At 35.9% G+C, this 19911-nt stretch overlaps 1 protein-coding gene across 1 annotated transcript in view; it reads right to left on the reverse strand.

Annotated features, from left to right (window-relative positions):
- Positions 1–2258: 2258 nt before the first annotated feature.
- The window catches only part of LOC111512522 (Leucine-rich tendon-specific protein), a 158376-nt gene continuing 140723 nt past the window's right edge, over positions 2259–19911 (reverse strand). Inside the window, exons 2-4 of the mRNA XM_074186427.1 lie at positions 13095–13273; positions 4926–5233; positions 2259–4006 (exon numbers count right to left, since the gene is read on the reverse strand). Coding sequence (XP_074042528.1) covers positions 2327–4006; positions 4926–5233; positions 13095–13272 — 2166 coding nt within the window. The 5' untranslated portion in view covers position 13273 and the 3' untranslated portion in view covers positions 2259–2326. The remainder of the gene's footprint in view (positions 4007–4925; positions 5234–13094; positions 13274–19911) is intronic.

Genomic DNA, 19911 nt, shown 5'->3' on the forward strand with positions numbered 1-19911 from the left:
AGAAACGAATTTGAATAGCCCTGTATATATATAAATAGTTATTGTGATTCTTATATAATCATAAAAGATTATTGAATAACGAAATTAGTTAGCTCCCTAACTATATCAATAAAGGGGAGCTGTTGGAAGGTAGGTTGCACTATATCGTTTACTTGAACTATACCTGCACTTCTTTTCATGGTTCCAATGTAGACCAAACCGCAGCTACAAGGTATCTGGTATATACGGGGTGTTGCTAAAAGTTCTCTGAGCTCCTCAGATTACCTCATACTTCGTCTGCCTAAATATTGGTTTCACCTCGTGTTTCTCTAAAATTCTCCCGATTCGGTCTGTAACATTTTTAAGACGGGGAAGTGAAGCTGTTCCCTCAACGTTCCTAGCTGGGGTTGCTTTGCTGCTCTTTCTTGTGGGTCGTATGGCCTGCTTGAATTCTACTTTGTTGTACCCATTCCCTTTGAAGGCATTTTTCAAGTGATTGAGTTTCTCAAGAAAAGTTTCAGGTTCCCAGATGCGCCGTGCCATCTCAATCAACGTTATAATTGCTCCTCTCTTTTGTTGTGGCTGATGGTTAGAGTTTTTATTCCTTTCAATAGAAAGAAAGAGGCAATGAATAATGAAAACTGGCTACCTGTTTTCAACTGTACAAGTATGAGGTCAGGTAATCCAATTACGTAGGAAACTATTCGAGAACTTCACCCGTTACCTCATTGTCTTTGATAATGTTCACCGCAGTAGTGGGCAGAACGTTAGGCACGCTCAAAAAACCCGGAATATAGCTTCAATATACTCATTCATTAATTATTTGTATCCAATAATTTTCGGAAACTGAAAGCTATCATTACCTTTTCTAACATAAAGGAGCTTCATTTTGAATCTATCATTTTTTCATAAAAGTCTTTGGATTTTTCAATATATTTCTCTTACAGACACCAAAAGAATCGTTTCAATGCCTTTGAGTTCGAGTTCCAACAAGCATGATAAAAGTAATTTGATACATGATAACAATGCATAGACGCTCATCAACAAAGTACAGTATTGTAGTTTTTGGAGAAACTAAGCCTACACATCTAAATTTAGTAGCACCCACACATAGATCTGTTTAGTGGATCACAAACATAATATTAGTTGCAAAGATAAACAATATTTTTTATACGTAGTTTGTACAGTTCTTGAAATTTATACTGAAGCACTTCTCAAAATAATCATATGAATAGAAGCATCAATAGAGTTCGCACAGATTTGAGAAGGTTTGATACAGCTATAAATTATAAGGAACTCCTCAAATTCCCCAAACAAACTATTTTCGTTGAGAAATAAATATTCAGAATATGATAAAAAATTGCTCATTTCACAAATTTCATTTCTTGGATTCACTTTACTTTACTTGTTTTATTAACATATATCTTTATTTCTTCTCTAATGTCAACTCCAAATAATCTGTGAAGTGAAATCGAGAGCCCCTTCGTTGAAAGCACTTCAGTATATTCTCTACTAAAAAAGACCACGAGTATTCATGAGGTTCCTGAATTATTATCTTCCTTGCCTCTGGGATAGTTATACTAATCGGTCCTTGAATAACAAACCTGATAGTGGCACCATCTGGGTGTCGATAGAAAACTAAATACCTGTCAGCAATCGTTGAGAATGAGCTGTTTTGGAATTTCGCTATGAAACTAAATATTCAACACATTATTACAGAAACTATAGCAAACTTCATTCATCCATGATATTTGTCTCCTGAGAATATTATTTTATATCATACTTTGGTCTGACACATTGAAAAAAAGTATTGATTTCTTTTTCCCTTTTCAAATCCAAACAAACTACTGAGACAATCTCCCTCAAACAAGATCATTCATGAAGTTCTACTTTGAATTTCCTTGGTGCACAATTTATCATTGCTCACTCTGAAGTCAATGTTGAAACAAAAGTTGAAATGTTGAATCAAGACAGAATTATCAGTGGATGGAGAATATTGAACATTTTCCATCAGAGATATATATTTCTCTATTTTCAAAGGTCTTGTTAAGTAACTATATTTAGATTTGACTTCAAAATTACTCGTATATTCAAATTAAAAAGAAAATATTGTATATTCCAATACTTCAAAATGTAGCCTCCCTGAATGACCTTGTATATTATAAATTTCTACAAGCAAAAATTATTTAGTCCAAATTGAATCATTCATTTTCACCTGAAAAAAATTACAATCTCAACACAATGAACATTAGGCAACACTGAAATGAAGATAACGAACATCATAATTCAATTTTCTGTTTCGTAAAATATTACAAAAATATATGGCACAATAAACTCCACCTCCGCTTCACAACTCTGTAGTTGCCTGCTTGCTAGCCGGTTGAAACTTTGTGTAACCGGGATGCTGCACTTCTTCATCACACTCCGGAGCTATAAAACACCGCTGTGTCTCATATTTAGACCGTGACCAAACCTTTCTCGCTCCCCATACCAAAACTATAACAATCAAACATAACACCAAGAAAAGCGACAAGAAGACCATATCCAACTGTGAGATCCCCCTAACTTCCCTTCTGAAAACAGTAATACACCTGGACTTGTTGAAGTCCACAATAGGTCCAGATTTCATAATATTGGCGCATACTCTATAAGATTCCTCATTCAACCCTATGAAATTGTATTTGGGACTATCGCAGCTGAGCTGCCTTTGAGATAGCAGAGCAGATTGCTGCAGGACAGCAACGTTCAACTCACAACGAGTTTGTGGGTAGACGTTGATGTTTATAGAAAGCACTCCGTTACTGGTAAGATTCGCCTCGATGGATATTACTTTAGGGAGCTTCACAGAGTAGTTGGTAGTCTGTTGAATTTTTACATTCTGAATCAAAGGCAGTACATCAGAGCAGCCAAGTATCAGAGCCACATCGTCTGACTGACCTGCTTCTAACAACACGACACAATACCTGTACATATGTCGCTGGCGCAGTTGGATAGCATGAGGAACAGTAACATTTAGAATTTTTGGATCGAGCATTTCGGAAGAGTTGCACTTGATGGGACTTGACTCTACCAAAACCTCGTTTGGACCTTCTTCTTCATAGACAAATATGGCGTCGCAAGTATATGGAGAAGCTTCGTCTTCGACACTCCACTGTAGCTTGACATCAGTACCGTCAAACCGGAAGTCTTTAAGGTTGATCTTCGCCCTGAAAGGTGCTGCCAAAGGTGCCATCATAGCGTCTTCTTCATCATTGCCACAGAGGAGGTCATTAGGAGGCACCTCCACTAACAAACCGTTCTCTAAAGAAGGAGGAGTTGTACATACGGCACTCGATTTATCATCTTCGCTAAGACTGGAGTTACGCAGCCACATATTGAAATCTCCCAAGCTGCAGTCACAGTTGAGAGGGTTGTCAGATAAGGTAAAATGTTCTAGCACAGTGGTAGGTTTGAAAGCATCACTGGACACGATTGAAATATCGTTATCATCTAGCCGCAGGCTTTTGAGGCTCCTCAGAGGTAATATCAAGTCAGCTGTGAGGGCTCGTAGGAAGTTATGTCGCAGATCCAGGTCTGTGAGGTAGTTCAGATGTGCTAGCGATGATCCAGACACAGCAACAATCCTGTTGTGGGCCAAATCTAAGATGATTAGCTGCGTTGTATGACTGAACGCGTGGTCTTCTATAACGTCTATTTGGTTGTGTTGAAGTCTTAATGATGTCAGATTCGCCAGCCCCTCCAGCGCTCCCATTCTGATACTACTCAGAGTGTTGTGGGAAAGTTGCAGGTCTCTGAGGGAATCCATTATAGAAAAAGTCTTGGGTCCCAGGGGTCCATTGAGACTGTTTTCTGATAGGTCCAGTTCTTCTATTGTTGGAAGAGGATCGATTTTGGTGATGGTGGGTAGAAAGAGCCTGTTGCCTCGAAGTCGAAGAGTTTTCAGTTGGGGTAGGTTATTGAAGGCGTCTGGGGTGATTTTGGAAAGGATGTTGTTGCTCAGATCTATGAATGAGAGATTCCTCAAACCCTGTGAACAAAAAATATAGTTACTGAACTGAATTTTTCAATATCTAGGAGATTGTGATAATTCTTTTGTATTGAATATTGAATTTTTGTAAGTTTGATAATATTTTGGTTACAGTGTGGTGACTGCTCATTCATTGTTATATTAGTTTTAAATGAAATATACATAATGGTCTGATACATTCAACAAGTTGATTCTTCATTAGATGAACATGCACAACAAATAGGCAATCAGTGTTATCCTGATCCAGGAGATCAGAGTGCATTCAAAAAATCAAAGCATGAAAAAAATACCATCATTAATGATCATAATCACAACTCTGGTTCTTCTTCAGGTTGACAATGACCCAAAGATATGTCTAGAAGAAATAAAAGTCAACACTGGAATTCCGACTCTGCCGTAGAACATTGAGAAAGAACAAATGTCATTCTAATAAAGTGAAACTTTCCTGAGAGAAGAATATATTTGGTGGCGAAATGTTTCGATTTTCTTTATCAGAACAGAAATGAATTGAAAAATATATTTACGGTGACGAGAGTTTTTGCACAAAAGCATGGAGAATAGTGAATATCTCATCTACAGCTGACTTGTATCCTGTTTTTGATTGTTTCATTTTATCATTATTGTTTGATTTCTGATGAAGTCATTTACCTACGACATACCGCGTTATGCACTCCAAATGCATAATGGACGAATTTATCACAAAAATAGTTCAGATCTCCACAACAAAATCTCTTATATTCAAATGAATGAAATGATGGACATGCTTTATAAATCAGCAAAGACGTTGAAAAAGTTTGTGCCCTCTCTGTTCGATATAATTGAATTCTGTTTGGTATGTTGATTACCAAAAACAAACTAGTATAGAGAAAAAAATTGCCAGATCATCATTACCGCAGTATATGTCAACGAATGCACCTACCCTAAAGGAATCTTGATTCAATGACTTCATCTTGTTTCCAGAAAGATCCAGCCTATCCAGTTCCGGAATTGAAATAAGTGCTGACGTAGGCACATTGACCAGTTGATTGTTTGGAAGTCCCAGTGCCTGCAATGGGGACCCAAACCTTTGAAAGGCAGCAGGATGTATTTCTCTGATCTCTCCCGATGAGATTACCAGTCCGTGAAGAGCAACTCCTTCTAACAGAGGTCCAGAAATAATGGTCACGTTTTGAATAGTACAGTCTAGAAGGGAGACAGACGCTGTTTTTAAAGTTCGTAATTTTCTACCTGAAAGTAAAAAAAAAATATTGTGAGATGATTACTCTCCATATCTAATGTCATTTTCTAAAATCTATTTTTTCGTCGTATCAATTCCTTCGAAAGTACAAGTATTGTGAGTGAACTACATTGAAATCTTATCACTGAAGTTACAGAAGAGTACTTCGGGAATGGAATTTGTTAGGGTGCTTGATATCATCAATTAGATTTTCGCATTTTTTGAAATGAAATATGAGAATTGAAACTTTGAAAGGAGAAAGAATTCAACACTTCTCTCGCACATGGGAAGTGCAACAGTCTTTTTGATGCGCGTTTCACTCACCAAGTTAGCGTCTTCAGCGGTTGAAGTGAACCGGTAGATTGTATGCTAAACTATGTTAGGAATCACATGTTGAAAGGTGAGACCTCATTAATCCTCAGCTCGCCCAAGTTTCGATTTTTGGGAGTTGTCATTCGTAGGGGGGCGACAGAACAGCTGGTTAACGGAAAACATATTTTAACAGCAACCTAAACAATGATAAATGCGTGATGGAAGCATGATCACCACGCACATTTGCATCTATTGGACAAAATGAACCAGATTTAACTGCAATCGGCTGGCGGAATTCATTGTTAAAGTGTCAGAGTGGTCGGTTACGTTTTAACGCCTGACTTGTGTACACATACGGTATTTAGAAGTTTGAAATTTTCAAAATGTCAAGTACTGATACGGTTAAAGAAACTGCTAATTTGTGTCGCTACACTCTTCCTAAAAAATTTTCCTGTACCCAGTCGCATATTATAAAATAAAAGTCGGTCGTTCCTAAGTGCGACTCTGTACAAGCAGCCTTGTCTGTGAGATCACGTGAACTATACATGATGATGTTTTAGAGCACTCATTTGCTTGAATGGACAAAGTATAGTTTAAAATCAATCAAATTGGTTAGTGAATCGCATGTTGAAAGAGTAGATGAACCAGTACTAGGAATGTAAACTTTCACGGCCAGGGATAAGCTTTTTTCTGGATTTATTGACCGTGATCTACATGTTTTCTAAGCTAACGTTCCGTTCTTTACTGGGGTGGTTATTATCAAAAGGCGATGAGATTATTGTCGCAGTAGTGAACGAAACGTCAGGTTTGACCTTCAGACCACGAACAACTGATCTGAAAAATTTCTTTGACAAAATACCACAAGGTTCAACTCTACTCCAAGAATGACCATGAAACCTATATATGTATCTGATACCGAACAACTGCAAATATGCTCGATACTTTAATTGAAGAGTCGAGTGGATGAAGGAGGTAAGTAACTTTTTGTCAAAAATCGACTTATTCCTATATATAAAAAGGGAAAGTGATAATTTCTCACTTAACTTTAACTTTGCAGCAAAAATATAAAAAATAAAGAAAATTTTTACGTCAAAAACGGGGTATGTGCATATTTTCTAACACAAGTTTATGAATGAAAGAGGTATCTAACGCACTTGTCCCTTTTATTCACTGAAACTGGTAGTTACCTCCTTTATCCACTAAAATAACAGGTCAGTATTTGAAAGTCAAATAGTGCAAGTGTGTTTTCTTTTAATTTTGATTCGACAATGAAATCGTTTTCCTTTGATACCGATCACCTTGTTTGCGAGAAATAAATTGATTCTGCAGAAAGCAATAGAAATATTTAGGTCAACTAAAAATTAGGGTGATATTGGTGAAAATGGGAATTCAATGGTTTACCAAATATTCTTCAAAAAGCCTGGATGAAGAACAGTGTGATTTTACAGAACGATAAGGTAAGTTTTTGAAAGTAGTGTACTATTATCTACGTGTAATAGCTTGTATTTTATCACGGGAGTCACTTTTGTGTTTCTTATAGCTGGCCCATCAAGATCCTGTCGCATAAAGCCCATAGGCAAGAATTTTGCTTTTTCTATTGCGAACTTTCTCACTGATTTCGAAAATGAACCTTATCAAGCAGACTCTGAAGATGATGAATTTATTTTTGATAAGTTGTTTTACGACTCTTCGGATACAGATGAATGTCAAACACCAAAAATGGTAAAGACGTTAGAAATTAAAAATATAAATAGTACCATCAATTTATTTCAAAGCGATGTAGCTGCAACAGAAAATAAAAATAAATATCTAATAAATAAAAACACAAAACAACAAATATGTGGAAGAAAAATATTACAGCAATGGCAAGGTGACCAAAAAGGAAAAATAAAAAAAAGAAGACCGTGAATTCAGAAACGCTTTGTGAAAATAGCTGCAAAAAAATTATAGTGATGAATTGAAAGCAGAAGAAATGTTTTTAATTCTCATCTAACATGTAGAATTTGGTAAATATGTTTTTTATTTCTATTACTTTTACTTTCTAAAAGTATCCGTAGTAAAGTACCTGGAAGGCCCAAGAAAAATACTGCTCGTCACAAGTCTGCCTCTTTATTGAATAAAGAACTCATTAATAATATAGAGGTGACACTATTCAAAAGAGCATTCTTTTCATTGTATCAAATTGGCAAAAAAAAAGGTAGAATATCTTCAAAAACGCATTAAAGAATGTTTGCATGCACCCAATAAACGAGGTAAACATTATAATCGGCCTCATAAGATACCAGAGGATATATAACAATATGTGATGCAACATTTACAGCAACAAAGTCTCACTATTCACGAAACAAAAATTCCCAAAAAAATAACTTTCTTCATTTATTATTTCAAAGATGTACAAATTGTGCCAAGAAAAGTGTTTGAAAGAAAATAAAGATCCTCGTTTGATATGTTTGATATAATATGTTGATATGTTTATACCAGTACCTAATACCTAATAAGGGCACAGTGAAAATTATTGACTATAAATTTCCTGAAGTGGGCAACAATTATCTTGATTTAGACCGTGATTTTGGGCGTATTGAAAAAGTTTTACCTCGTCATGAAAACACATATTTACCTGACGATTATCGAAGTATAATAAGCCAATCAGAACATCACAGATTTGCATCAACACTTTAGGAAATTTTATTATTTAGCCTCTAAGTTAATTTTAGTTAATGGTAGAATAAACACACAAAATGGAACAGTTCCATTTTAAGACGGATTAAAATGGATACGTGTCTGCAAATATGGATCATACTACCCATGTTTTTTCTAATCTTCATTTAAGTTCATCTGGAAAACTTTTAGTATGAATACCCCCTTTTCCAATTGAAGCTGTTTCGTGTAAAAATACTTAATGCATGAAAGATGTAATTGCACTTTTTTTTTAAAGTTTGTTTTTTTTTGTAAATGTTATTGAATTTCAACTAATGTTGGAGAAAATGTTTCATCATAACTCAAGAACGTGCAAAGTTTCAACAAAAACATAAAATCATTAAACGAGTACAAACGAAAACGGTTTTTAAAAATTCAAATTGATTTTACTCTATATTAATATTTTGTCAGTTACCTGCTTCATCCACTCGACTCTTCAATTGTACTCCACTGTTTTTGTGTAATGAAGTAGACCCAAAGAAGTTGCACAGAAGGTTACCCCCTGGAGTGCCAATTTCAAATTATACTTTGTGTTTTTTATATTGTTATCAATTCTCAATGTTAATTATTAACTTATAGTAAATGGGCATACTTGAAGACTGGCTTTGAATCAGGCTTGGTTCAGGCCAGTCTTCCTTTACCTATAAAGTAGGTTCATCGACTGACACCTATCAGAAAACAACTACTCCCCTAGCTAATACCACGAAGGGCGTTGGATTATATTCAATAGGTGTCAGTGAAGAATCCGTCAAAGAAACAATTTCTGCAAATGCTTCTGGCGATACCAATTTTCAATCGTTGGAACGGGCACACTTGAGCACCTGTTTCGGGCTATTCAGCCTCTCGTCAGTGCAAGGTAGTGCTCTACATCATCACGAAGTCGATGATTTCCTTTAATTGAAAATCGAATTCCTTCCAGAGTTTCATACCTTTTACAAAGCTAAAGCGAACGACAAGCAACATATCTGCCATCGCCCCCTCTGACGACTTGAAAACTGGCTTCGAATCAAATTATCTAAAGACACAATTCGTTCAACCGACTACCATTTGGTAATGCGGTTGATTTCTAATTATAGAAAGTTATCTACTCCGTGTTGATGTAGGAACCTACCTTGCACTGATGGGAGGCCAAATAGCCCAAAACCGGTCTGCAAGTGAGCCCGTTACAATAATTGAAAATCGATTTCGGCAGTTGTATCGCTAAAAGCATATGCAGGAATTATTTCTGTGAAGAATCCTGCCGTGAAACCTGTCGGATATAATCCAACATCCTTTGTGGTATTAGCCAGGGGAGTAGTTGTTTCCTGATAGATGTCAGTTCATAAACCTACTGTGTAGGTAAGGGAAGACTGGCCCTTTAGATAATTAAAGTTACTTAGTAAAATACTTCTTCTTCTTTCATTCATGCACATGGTAGCCTCAGTGGGCTCAAAAGTCTCTTCTCTTCAGAACATATATTTGGAACTCATTCAAATCGTCTTTGTACAATATTTCAGGAGATTTCTCAAAACATTGGAGATTACCAGAAGTCGCAATAGGAGTATTTGTGATTCACTTTGTGAAACTTATACAATGAAATATTCGGTAAGAACACAGGAAGATTCTGGACTGACATGGATCCCATTGGAATCCATGTCAAAAACCATCCAACCAAGACATTATACTGGCTGTTGTACTGAGTTGAACCTCAAAACGATGAGCAGCCACAGTCCGTCGCGTATTTCTGATATGTACCCCTCTTGATGAAATGGAATATGCAAAGTCACTTGAACATTCCTCCACTATAGAAGAGAGACAAATCTCCAACCTTTCTTCGTAATTCCAGACTGCCAAGTTGCAAGTGATGTTGGCGTCTCCAATCAGACGGATGTCTGTTTTCTGGATGGAATCCAGCAGCTTCAGGGTATGCTTAGTGGCAGAGCTCCATACATGAGAACAATACTCCAAAGAACGTTTGATCTGAGCTTTATGAAGTATCAAAAGTTGCTGAGGTGTATACGGTTTTCTGGTTCGAAACAGTGTTCCAAGCTTTTAAGAAGCGGATTACTTCTAGATCCTCATTAAGATAAGCAACCTCCTGCTGCCGGTAGACGAAACAAGTGTTCTGTCGTCAGCAAAGCATTCTTAGTTTTTTCAATAAGTCGTTGATATACAATAGAAAGAGAGTTGGAGACAATATAGATACACAAAAATGATCCAATAAGCTACAGCTTTGAAGTTTGGCCAGCAAACCCTCATGCCACACACTGTCAAAGGCCTTAGAAATATCAAGAGCTACAGCTCTTGACCCTCCAGAAATTCAATTATCATTCATATTTATTATCGTAAGATAGATGATAAAGAAAATGTGCCCGTTATAAGATATAATGATGAAAAGTGAACTGTAATAAGGAAAAATATACAATTGAAATTTCGATTCGCTGTAACACTTTTGGCAAATACATATTTTTCAGTTATACAGATCGCTCCCACTGGAGTTGAGAGATATGATACTTTTAAGGATATCGATTATATTGTCCGAGGAAATTTCTAATATGCTTCCAAATAGATTCTGCTATATTTCTAGTCCTTGATCTTTTTTTCCGATTTCAATAATTTTCTCAATTTGACGAGAAAAATTTCGTACAGTTGATTTTTAGAAACTTTTATCATATCATATTTAATGGAATCGGCCGATACTTGATGAAAATCTATAACCATTGGGATCTCGGAAACTATGACAGATACTAAGATGGTTAAATGAGGCTGAGTTACGCATTTACCTGACTAACAATATGCCGTTGGAAAAGTTCTGAAATTCCGAGTATATCCGGAGAAATTTCGGAAAATTATTTTTATTTTTTTCTGGCTTTATTTTTCGAACGATTCGAAATTAAATTGCACTTCCACGTTGCCACTTTTTCCCTGCTACATAATGGTGTTTTCAGATTTGCTATCAGAAGTTTCGTCTTCCGGCCACCATCATCAAATTTATTTTTTCTTATTGGCGCTACACTAGATTCTTTCTGTTATGAATAGAACCACATCTTTTCAAGGATGTATCATAAGTTCTCATTCTTTTTCGAAAAATTGGAGTTATTGAAAAAAATTAATTCTTATCATAATGGGCTTTAACTTTGATGTTTCTTAATTTGACTTTCAATTTGTTACACTCAATGACATTTTGTTATTGTACAAGTCATTGAACTTTTGGCAAAAGTGTCTTTCACAAATGAAGAAAAAAGAGATATGATAGAAATTTATTACAAATACGATAAAAACAGTGTTAGGACATCGGAAATGTATTTAAACTTGTATCCCGAAAAAAGACAACCACGTCGAACTATGTTCAAGTTATTTTATCAAAATCTCACCGAGTTTGGTTCGTTTGAAAAGCCAATAAAAAAATACGGAGACGGAATCAACAATCAAAATTTGATAAATGAGGTGTGTATGAACGTATTATGCACTGTTTGGAACCTTTGGTGTAGTAATGAATTTTACTGGAGTTTTTTCCCAACACCAAATCGTTATTTTTAACACCTCGACATGTGTTTCGATAACCAAGTGATCATCTTCAAAGAGGTAGATTAAACAGTTTAATCACCAAAACGTTATTTTTAACACCTCGACACGTGTTTCGATCACCAAGTGATCATCTTCAAAGAGGAAGATTAAACTGTTTAATCTTACTCTTTGGTGTTGGAAAAAAACTCCAGTAATATTCGAGGTGTGTATGAGGTAAATTAGACATTGTGTCATTTTCAATGAAAATAGACCTTTGAACAAATAACAATAATTAACTAAAATGTAAAGACAAAAGTGAATCACAGCAAATGCTAAAAATGCTGGCTTTGTTCATGATAACACAACTGTGCCCTTCTTCAAATATTACTCACTGCACGATTAATTTCCTTCCTCCTCAATCTTCCCTAAAATCACTAACAATGCTATGTTGGAGGTCCTCAATATGTTGATATTCCCTCTGACCATAAACTCTATTTTTCAGTGTACCCCATAAGAATGTATAACACTTAAGTCTGGAGACCTTGCTGGCCACCTCACCGGCCCATTATTCCCTATCCATTTATCACCAAACCTTTCAGTCAGGTAATTAGGTGCTCGTCTGATAGTGTGCGGTGAAGCATCATCATGTTGAACCCAGTTGTTATTAGATACAGTTAGCCAAAGATAAAACATCCAAATAGTCTTCGAAAATCAACATTGAAAACTGGTGATAGGTTTCTCTATTCAGAATTCCGTCAAATAAATGAGGACCCAAAATTCTATTTCTGTAAATTCCTGTCCATACGTTAGTACTAAATCGCATTTGAGGTCGAATTTCTCGGAACTGCCTGGAGTTGTTTATGCTTCAAATGTGTTCGTTATTTCGGTTGAATATCCCACAATTCGAAAAAGTGCTTTCATCTGTCCACATTACATTTTCTAGGAAAACAGGAAAATCAGGTCTTCTTATTAGCCAATTACAAAATTCTAAACGCCTTTCGGGAACACCTGGATGCAATTTTTGAGATATGTGTATTTTGTAACATTTCAAAGCGCTTTTTCTGAGATGTCTCCAAGCAAACCATCTTCGTATCTCTCATAGTTTCCGAGATGCCAATGGTGAGGATCGTATTTGAAACACCCTGTAGTTATAAACTAAAATAAGGCAAAAAAATAAAATTTGGAAACAAAAAATGAATAGCATCAATGTATAGAGTACAAAGCTCTCTATAGATCCGTATATACACAGTCAATTAACTATTTATTGAGTTATAGAGCTACAAAAACGCTTGGCATTTGAACTGACAAAACTTTTGGAACAACATAATATGATAATATTTAAATTAGCTCTATATTCAACATCAATTCAAAACTCACCGATTATCTCCATGGCAGATTTGTCTCCGGTACACCTCAAGGTATGAGGCATGTCGCAACTGCACTCCACCACCGGTTGTTCGGCTATCTCTGGACATTTCCAGTCGTCTTGGCTAGAAATCGGCGCAACTGAAGTTCCGTAAAACCACCAAACTAGTGAAATCACAATCAGCCGCATCCTGCAATAATTCGCGTGATTAAAAATCAGGAAGATGGGGAGTTGCTCAGTTTGCAAGAATATTTCATTTAGTTAAACTCAAATTTGTTTCCTAATGGCTTTATAACAGTGTTTACCAGTTTGAGAATACAGATTCGACATTTCATAAAACAATTTACTATTTTGCTAACAAACATGGAAACCAATAGAAACTCGTGATTGTGTATGGTTTGATGTATGTATACAAAAATTCTCGATACATTGACTGATATAAATACTATGAAAAAATAATAAAGTAGAGGAATATGTGTCTTAGTATGACAGAAAACAGTGAAAAATACAAGTTGATCACACAATGTTGCTTGTACCGAAAAAAGGTAAGTACTAGAAATTTGAACGTATATTTGAACAGGAAATCGTTTTCAAAAAACACACTTCAATGTGAGATTTCCACTTGAAAGTTTACAAAAACGCGACACGTGTTTTGTTTCGGGCGTCACGATACTGCTTGAACCAATTCCGTGTCATGTTTTCATAGTAATTCGAATCATTATGATCATTACAACCTGACAAATTACTACATTATAGAATAATTACCCAAACTATTCACATTTCAAGGAACAACTCATAAATTTGGAGAACAATTATTTAATGAAATGAATACAATCTATCATTTCACCTAATTTTACCTCGTTGCAAGCTAAACTTAATAAAGTGAAACAACTTGAATATATTTATTCATTGCGAAATAACTCTGAATTTGCATATCTATTGATTTCTAAATATTACAAAAGGTTGAATTGGAAACCTTTCTCTTCCTAATGCAATACATCATAATCGTGAATGAACTCTTATTCCTTTGTCAAAAAGTTGTTTTCAAATGTTGAATTGGTCTTCCCATCGAAAAAACTACTTCTATGGTCTTTTATTCTTTTGGAGATAGTTCTCTCGGTTTGACCGATATAAAGTTTCAGACAAGAACCACAAGTTTAGAATTTATTTATTCATCACTGAAGAATTTCTATATACATACAAGGGAATACAAGCAAATGTATAGGAGCAGAAAATTTATCGGACTAGTCACAAGAAAATAAAAAAATTCTGGTACTTGTAGGTACCTGATTCTCTCCACATTTTTATGGAGGAGAGGCTAGATGGACTGCATACAGACTCTGCACATTTTCAATTGCACAAGTCAATTTAATGCAGAGTGCAACAGACTGTTGGTTGACACGAAGTCACAGCATTCTAGAAATGACTTCTGACTTTATGCCTCCAACTGTCAACTACGAACTGCCTTATAAAGTACTGTTCCTGAGTAGAGAGGACTGAATCCTCCTAGAGAAGGAAATATTAAGAGCAGATAGTTGTTGGTTCGCAGATGGATCAAAAACACCTTCCGGTTCTGGTGAAGGTGTTTATATCTACCTGCCTAGGAACCTATGTGACTGCATTTCATTCGGAAATTTATGCTATTGAATGGTGTGCGGAGAAATTAGAAGAACCCAACCTTATACACAAGTCAATAAAAATATTTTCGAACAGTCAAGCGGCGTTGGAAGCTCTTGGCTCATACCGAGCAACGTCTAAATTGGTAGCAAATTGCCAAAAACGACTCTCCTCAATAGGAAGACTTAACAGTTTGTCTCTGGTCTGGATTTCTGGCCATACTGGCCTGGAAGGCAATGAGGCTGCTGACTCCCTTGCAAAGGAGGGTGCTGCAAGCAACTTCATTGGACTAGAACCTGTCATTGGCATCGCTTTAGGCTTTGCCAAACAGAAATTGAACACCTGGACGGCAAGAAGATTTATGGACTTCTGGAAGAATCTTCCAAGATTGGCTCACTCCAAGGCGTTTATAACCATTCGAAGCTTGGTACCAAACAGTTGTTGGACTTCAGTAGAGATGAACTACGATGTCTAACAGGCCTTCTTACAGGTCTCACAGATCACTTGAATCATCATATGCAGAGACTCCGACTGTCGGAAGAGAGTGTGTGTTTTTTCTGTTTGGGAAATGATGAAACAGCAGAGCATATACTCTGTGACTGTCCCGATAAGGACCGAATCAGATTTTTAGAGTTTGGCAGAGCCGTACTTTTACCATCCGATATGAAAGACCACTCACCCAGCTTCGTTACGAAGCTGAGTTTATTTGGTCGAGTGTGAATAGGTATGAGCCACAATAAACCCTTGCAGGTTGCGGTGGAGGGTCGAATAGACCCACTCATTTCAGACCTAACCTAACCTGATTTTTCTATTGCTGATCATATTTCCATATATTTCAGAGATAATTCATCGACAGAAGGTGGAAAAAATCTTCAATTATTGTTTGATGAATTTTTGCGAATTTTGCGAATTTTGCTAAAAAAGAGCTAAATAAAGCGATAGAACTGATGATGGATTTGTCCAGTGGTCATGGCAGACTGGATTTTCTCACTCATTGGGAAGAATGGTGAAACAGTTCAGGAAAAACTGTTAACCGAAGGTGATTTTTTTCATTTCATGAATAAATTTGAAGGCGATAACCAAATAATTTATCCGTTCAACAGCAAAATATACCCTTTGGAATGTCATGAATATGACAAAATGGATTCAAAAAAGAGACAGAAGTTAGAGAACGTGAAAACCACAATTGTAGATTTTACTTAGAACACAACTGCAGTGAAAAACCGGTGTTTTTCCTTCAATAAGGACAGTTGATCCAAATATCAAGCTGTATACTGATTGTTCAGATGGCATTTGATATCTTTGAAATTTTGTCGAACATTTCATTTGTTCAAGATGAATTTTTCAGTTATTTCTGTTTGGAAATTTCAAGTCAAGGCTCTAGTTTTCAAAATGGTATGTTAACAATTTTAAAAAAACGATAACTTATTCATTATAATTGTTGATTGGCAGAATATACATGAAATATTTTCAATTCACTTATTCCACCATTAATTTTTTCATTTACCTCATTTAGGGACGATTCCGTGAGAACCTGCATGAGCAGTTATGTCGAACAATTGAGCACGAGTATTGGTAGATTAGGAAAATGAAAATATCAGTATTTACAATTTTCTCACCAGATATCTCTATCCTTCTTGAAGCTGACATTCATTTATTCATTTATTTCCACTGGAATACAAAACGGGACAAACACAGAGAGGCTATTCACAAATGATGAGGTGAAAATGACAGTAAATGATTTAATTGTATCACTTATGTTTCGGGATTTGGCAACCCTTGTGTTGCAATCTGTTAACTGACGGCTCTATCGTAAAGTTGGACATTTTTGAGCTTATACGTACTCAGAACGTTTTGACATACGCGTGCTATTTGTGTTGTTTACAGTAACTTAAAAGATTCATCTCGTGAACATTTTCCTGCGAATATTTTTTTACAACTTTCGACGTGGATTAACTCAGCAACAGTACATGGATGAACTTAATTCAATTCTTGGCGATGAAGCTCCATCAAGGACCAGTATTTATCAATGGTATGATGATTTCAATAGTGGTCGTAGTTCAATCCAAGACGAATTTTATGAAGGTCATCCAAAATCAGGTTTTGTTCCGAAAATCTTTGATGCTGTGCGCGAACTGATATTGCAAGATCGTCATGTGACCTATCGTGGGATTGAGACACGCTTAGGCATTAGTGGGACTAGCATACATTCAATATTACATAAAAATTCGACTGTCAAAAAAATTTGTTCGCGTTGGATCCCACACAATTTGTCAATCGCTCAAAAAAAGGCTCGTGTTGATTGATCGACGTAAATACTCAAAAAATACGATCGCGATGCTTCGAAACACGTCTATGACATCGTGACAGGTGATGAATCATGGATTTACGCGTATGAGCCCGAATGTAAACAGCAGTCGACTGTATAGGTGTTTCAAGATGAGCCAAATCCAACAAAAGTTGTTCGCGCACGAAGCACTTCCAAGCAAATGGTCGCCTGTTTTTTCGAAAAAACTGGACATGTCGCAGCCGTACCACTAGAATAACGCAGAACAGTCAATTCTGAGTGGTAAACAATCACTTGTTTGCCAGATGTCTTCCAAGATATCAGGAAAACCAACCGCCGAAGACGGATCACTCTCCACCACGGCAATGGTCACACATCGGCTCAAACAACTGCATTTTTGAGCATCCAAAACATCGATTTAATGAGTCACCCGCCGTATAGTTCTGACTTGGCACCGAATGACTCATTTTTATTCCCGCACGTAAAAAACAAACTGAGAGGTCCACGTTTTTCGACACCTGAAGAAGCGGTTGCTGCATTCAGAATGCATGTTGTGGAGATACCTCAATCAGAGTGGCAAAAGTGCTTCGAGAATTGGTTCAAATGCATGCAAAAGTGTATAGATCTTCATGGGGAATATTTTGAAAAACAATAAAGTGATTTTCGATGATTAATATTTGTTTTTGTTGTCTAATCCCGAAATATAAAAAGCAACCCTTTGCGATGCAGTGCAGGGCAAATTACAATAGTTAGACATGAAAATGATTATATGAACGTTTGAGAAACGTGGCGAATTTTGCGAGGCAATTAGAAAATATGCCAATATCTACTGATTTGGATATAGATTTACAACACCAATCCAGGAGAGAATTCAAATAGTAATTAGTTTTACTTTGATATGTTTGGAATAAATATGTTCCGGTGCTATTATACAGAGAATTGTTATAATAACAATTATTCATTATTTTATACAGGGTGTTCCAAAGAAAACTTGATCCCCCCTGTTAGTGAGAAACGGACGCTTAATCGAAAATTTCAGAGGACACGACAATGTTTATTTCTAGGGGGACTAATTCTGATATGGAAATCATGCCCGAAACTTCACCCCCCTGCGGTCAGCAACAATCCCCCCTATTTTTTTCAATGGCATGGGGGTTGAGTGATACATCATTCGAAAGTGTTCGTGTTCCTCTATTACTTCTATATTTTTTTTTGGAATTGGTTCATTCGTTATTGAAAAATTGAATGTTGAACGTTTTATTTAAAAAAAAAGAAAATTCGCTGTCACTCATTTTATTGAGAAAATCAACAAAAGTTATATCAATGGCAACACAATCAACGGGTGAAGTATTCAAAATGATCTTCATCTAGTTCCATACAATAATACAGTCTACTGTGACTAGATTTGTAGAATTCATCTGATTAGTAGTAAACGTTTTGAAATAGACGACACTGTTAGTTTTTTCTGCACTGGTAGTTTTTGTTGAATCTAGTTGTCGCAGAACAAAAAGTGGATAGTTGGCCACTGTCACTTCTTCAGGAATTATTGTACAGTCATCCTTGTTCACTGTGGTCCAACATGGTTTATTCTACTGAAGAAAGAATATAAATTGTTTCAACCTATTATCGAAATAATGAATGTGCTAAATCTGCTGCAAGAATTTAATAATAGGAATCATCCAGACCACAACGTGAGCAATCAATACATAAAACAGTTAATTAATAAGTTTCGAACTTCAGGTTATGCTTACAGCAGAAAACATGAAGTATCCCGTCCTATCAGAAATGACGGAGTTCAAGTTTCAGACATGTACAAATGGATAATCAGCAATCTATCAGAAAAGTAGCTAGATCGTCTGGTGTATCAGCTACTAGTGTTTTTCGGATTTTGAAAGCCTGCATATTCCATCCCTTCAAAATAAGGCTAGTCCAGGAGTCAAACGAAGATGATCCTGATCGTCGACTTCAGTTCTGTGAGGTGTTCAGCAAAAAATTGACCAATAATACAATCATGTGTTCGTCAGAGGTAACTCTTGAAAGAGCTACATATAATTAGCCCAATACCGCCGCAACCGTTGTGTCTTTTGAAAACTTTAATTCGAATTACATGCTGTTAGAAACCATATTGACCACATCATGGACCGATGAGATGAAAGATATATCAAATATAATTTTTTTCAACGCGTCTTCTTCTGCATGACTGGCATCCCATTTGGAATATTCAAAAGTTATCTTTTATTGTAGATCTGAAACATAAAATGAACCTATATAAAAAATGTCATCCTCCATAATTTCAGCATCCAAAAATATACCGGTATGGATAGAACACATAGTAAAAATAAAAATCTCAAAGTGAAGAACATTATCTCGATTTAAAGAAATCTTGCTCTCCTATATTCATGAAGAATTTTTTTTTAACTGAGAAATACATTCTCTCAAGTTGAATTTGGATCATTATTTCAAATGGACTGAATAAACGCTTCTTTTAAGTGAAAAAAAAAATTCCACCAAGATTGTGTATACATTTTAATAGAAATAATCACATTAGCTCAAGAGAAGTAAGTATACATTCTTTAGTCTGAGCAAAATTAATCTCGAAGCAAAACTGTTTTGGGTTTTGAAAGAATGATATGTTTACTTGGAACATTATTTAAATGTCTCCGTATGAGAAATTAATTGTTTTCCTTCGAAGAGAAACATTTTTCATTGAAACGCTTCTATTTGTATAAATCAAATAAACTCATTCACTTCATCGAAAATGAACTTAAGCTTCTGTTTATAAACTGTTCCTCTCATTTGGATGTATTTAGTTACCTGAATCCAAAGTATCTCATCTATAATATGAACAGCTATAAGTGGTAAGGAAAGAAACTAAATAATACATTACATATTATGATTGGTTTATTTGAAGCAATTGCAAATCA

This window comes from Leptinotarsa decemlineata, unplaced genomic scaffold (assembly GCF_025532065.1).
Source record: "Leptinotarsa decemlineata unplaced genomic scaffold, Ldec_3_MD MMD2_tig00078422_RagTag_RagTag, whole genome shotgun sequence".
Lineage (NCBI taxonomy): Eukaryota > Metazoa > Arthropoda > Insecta > Coleoptera > Chrysomelidae > Leptinotarsa > Leptinotarsa decemlineata.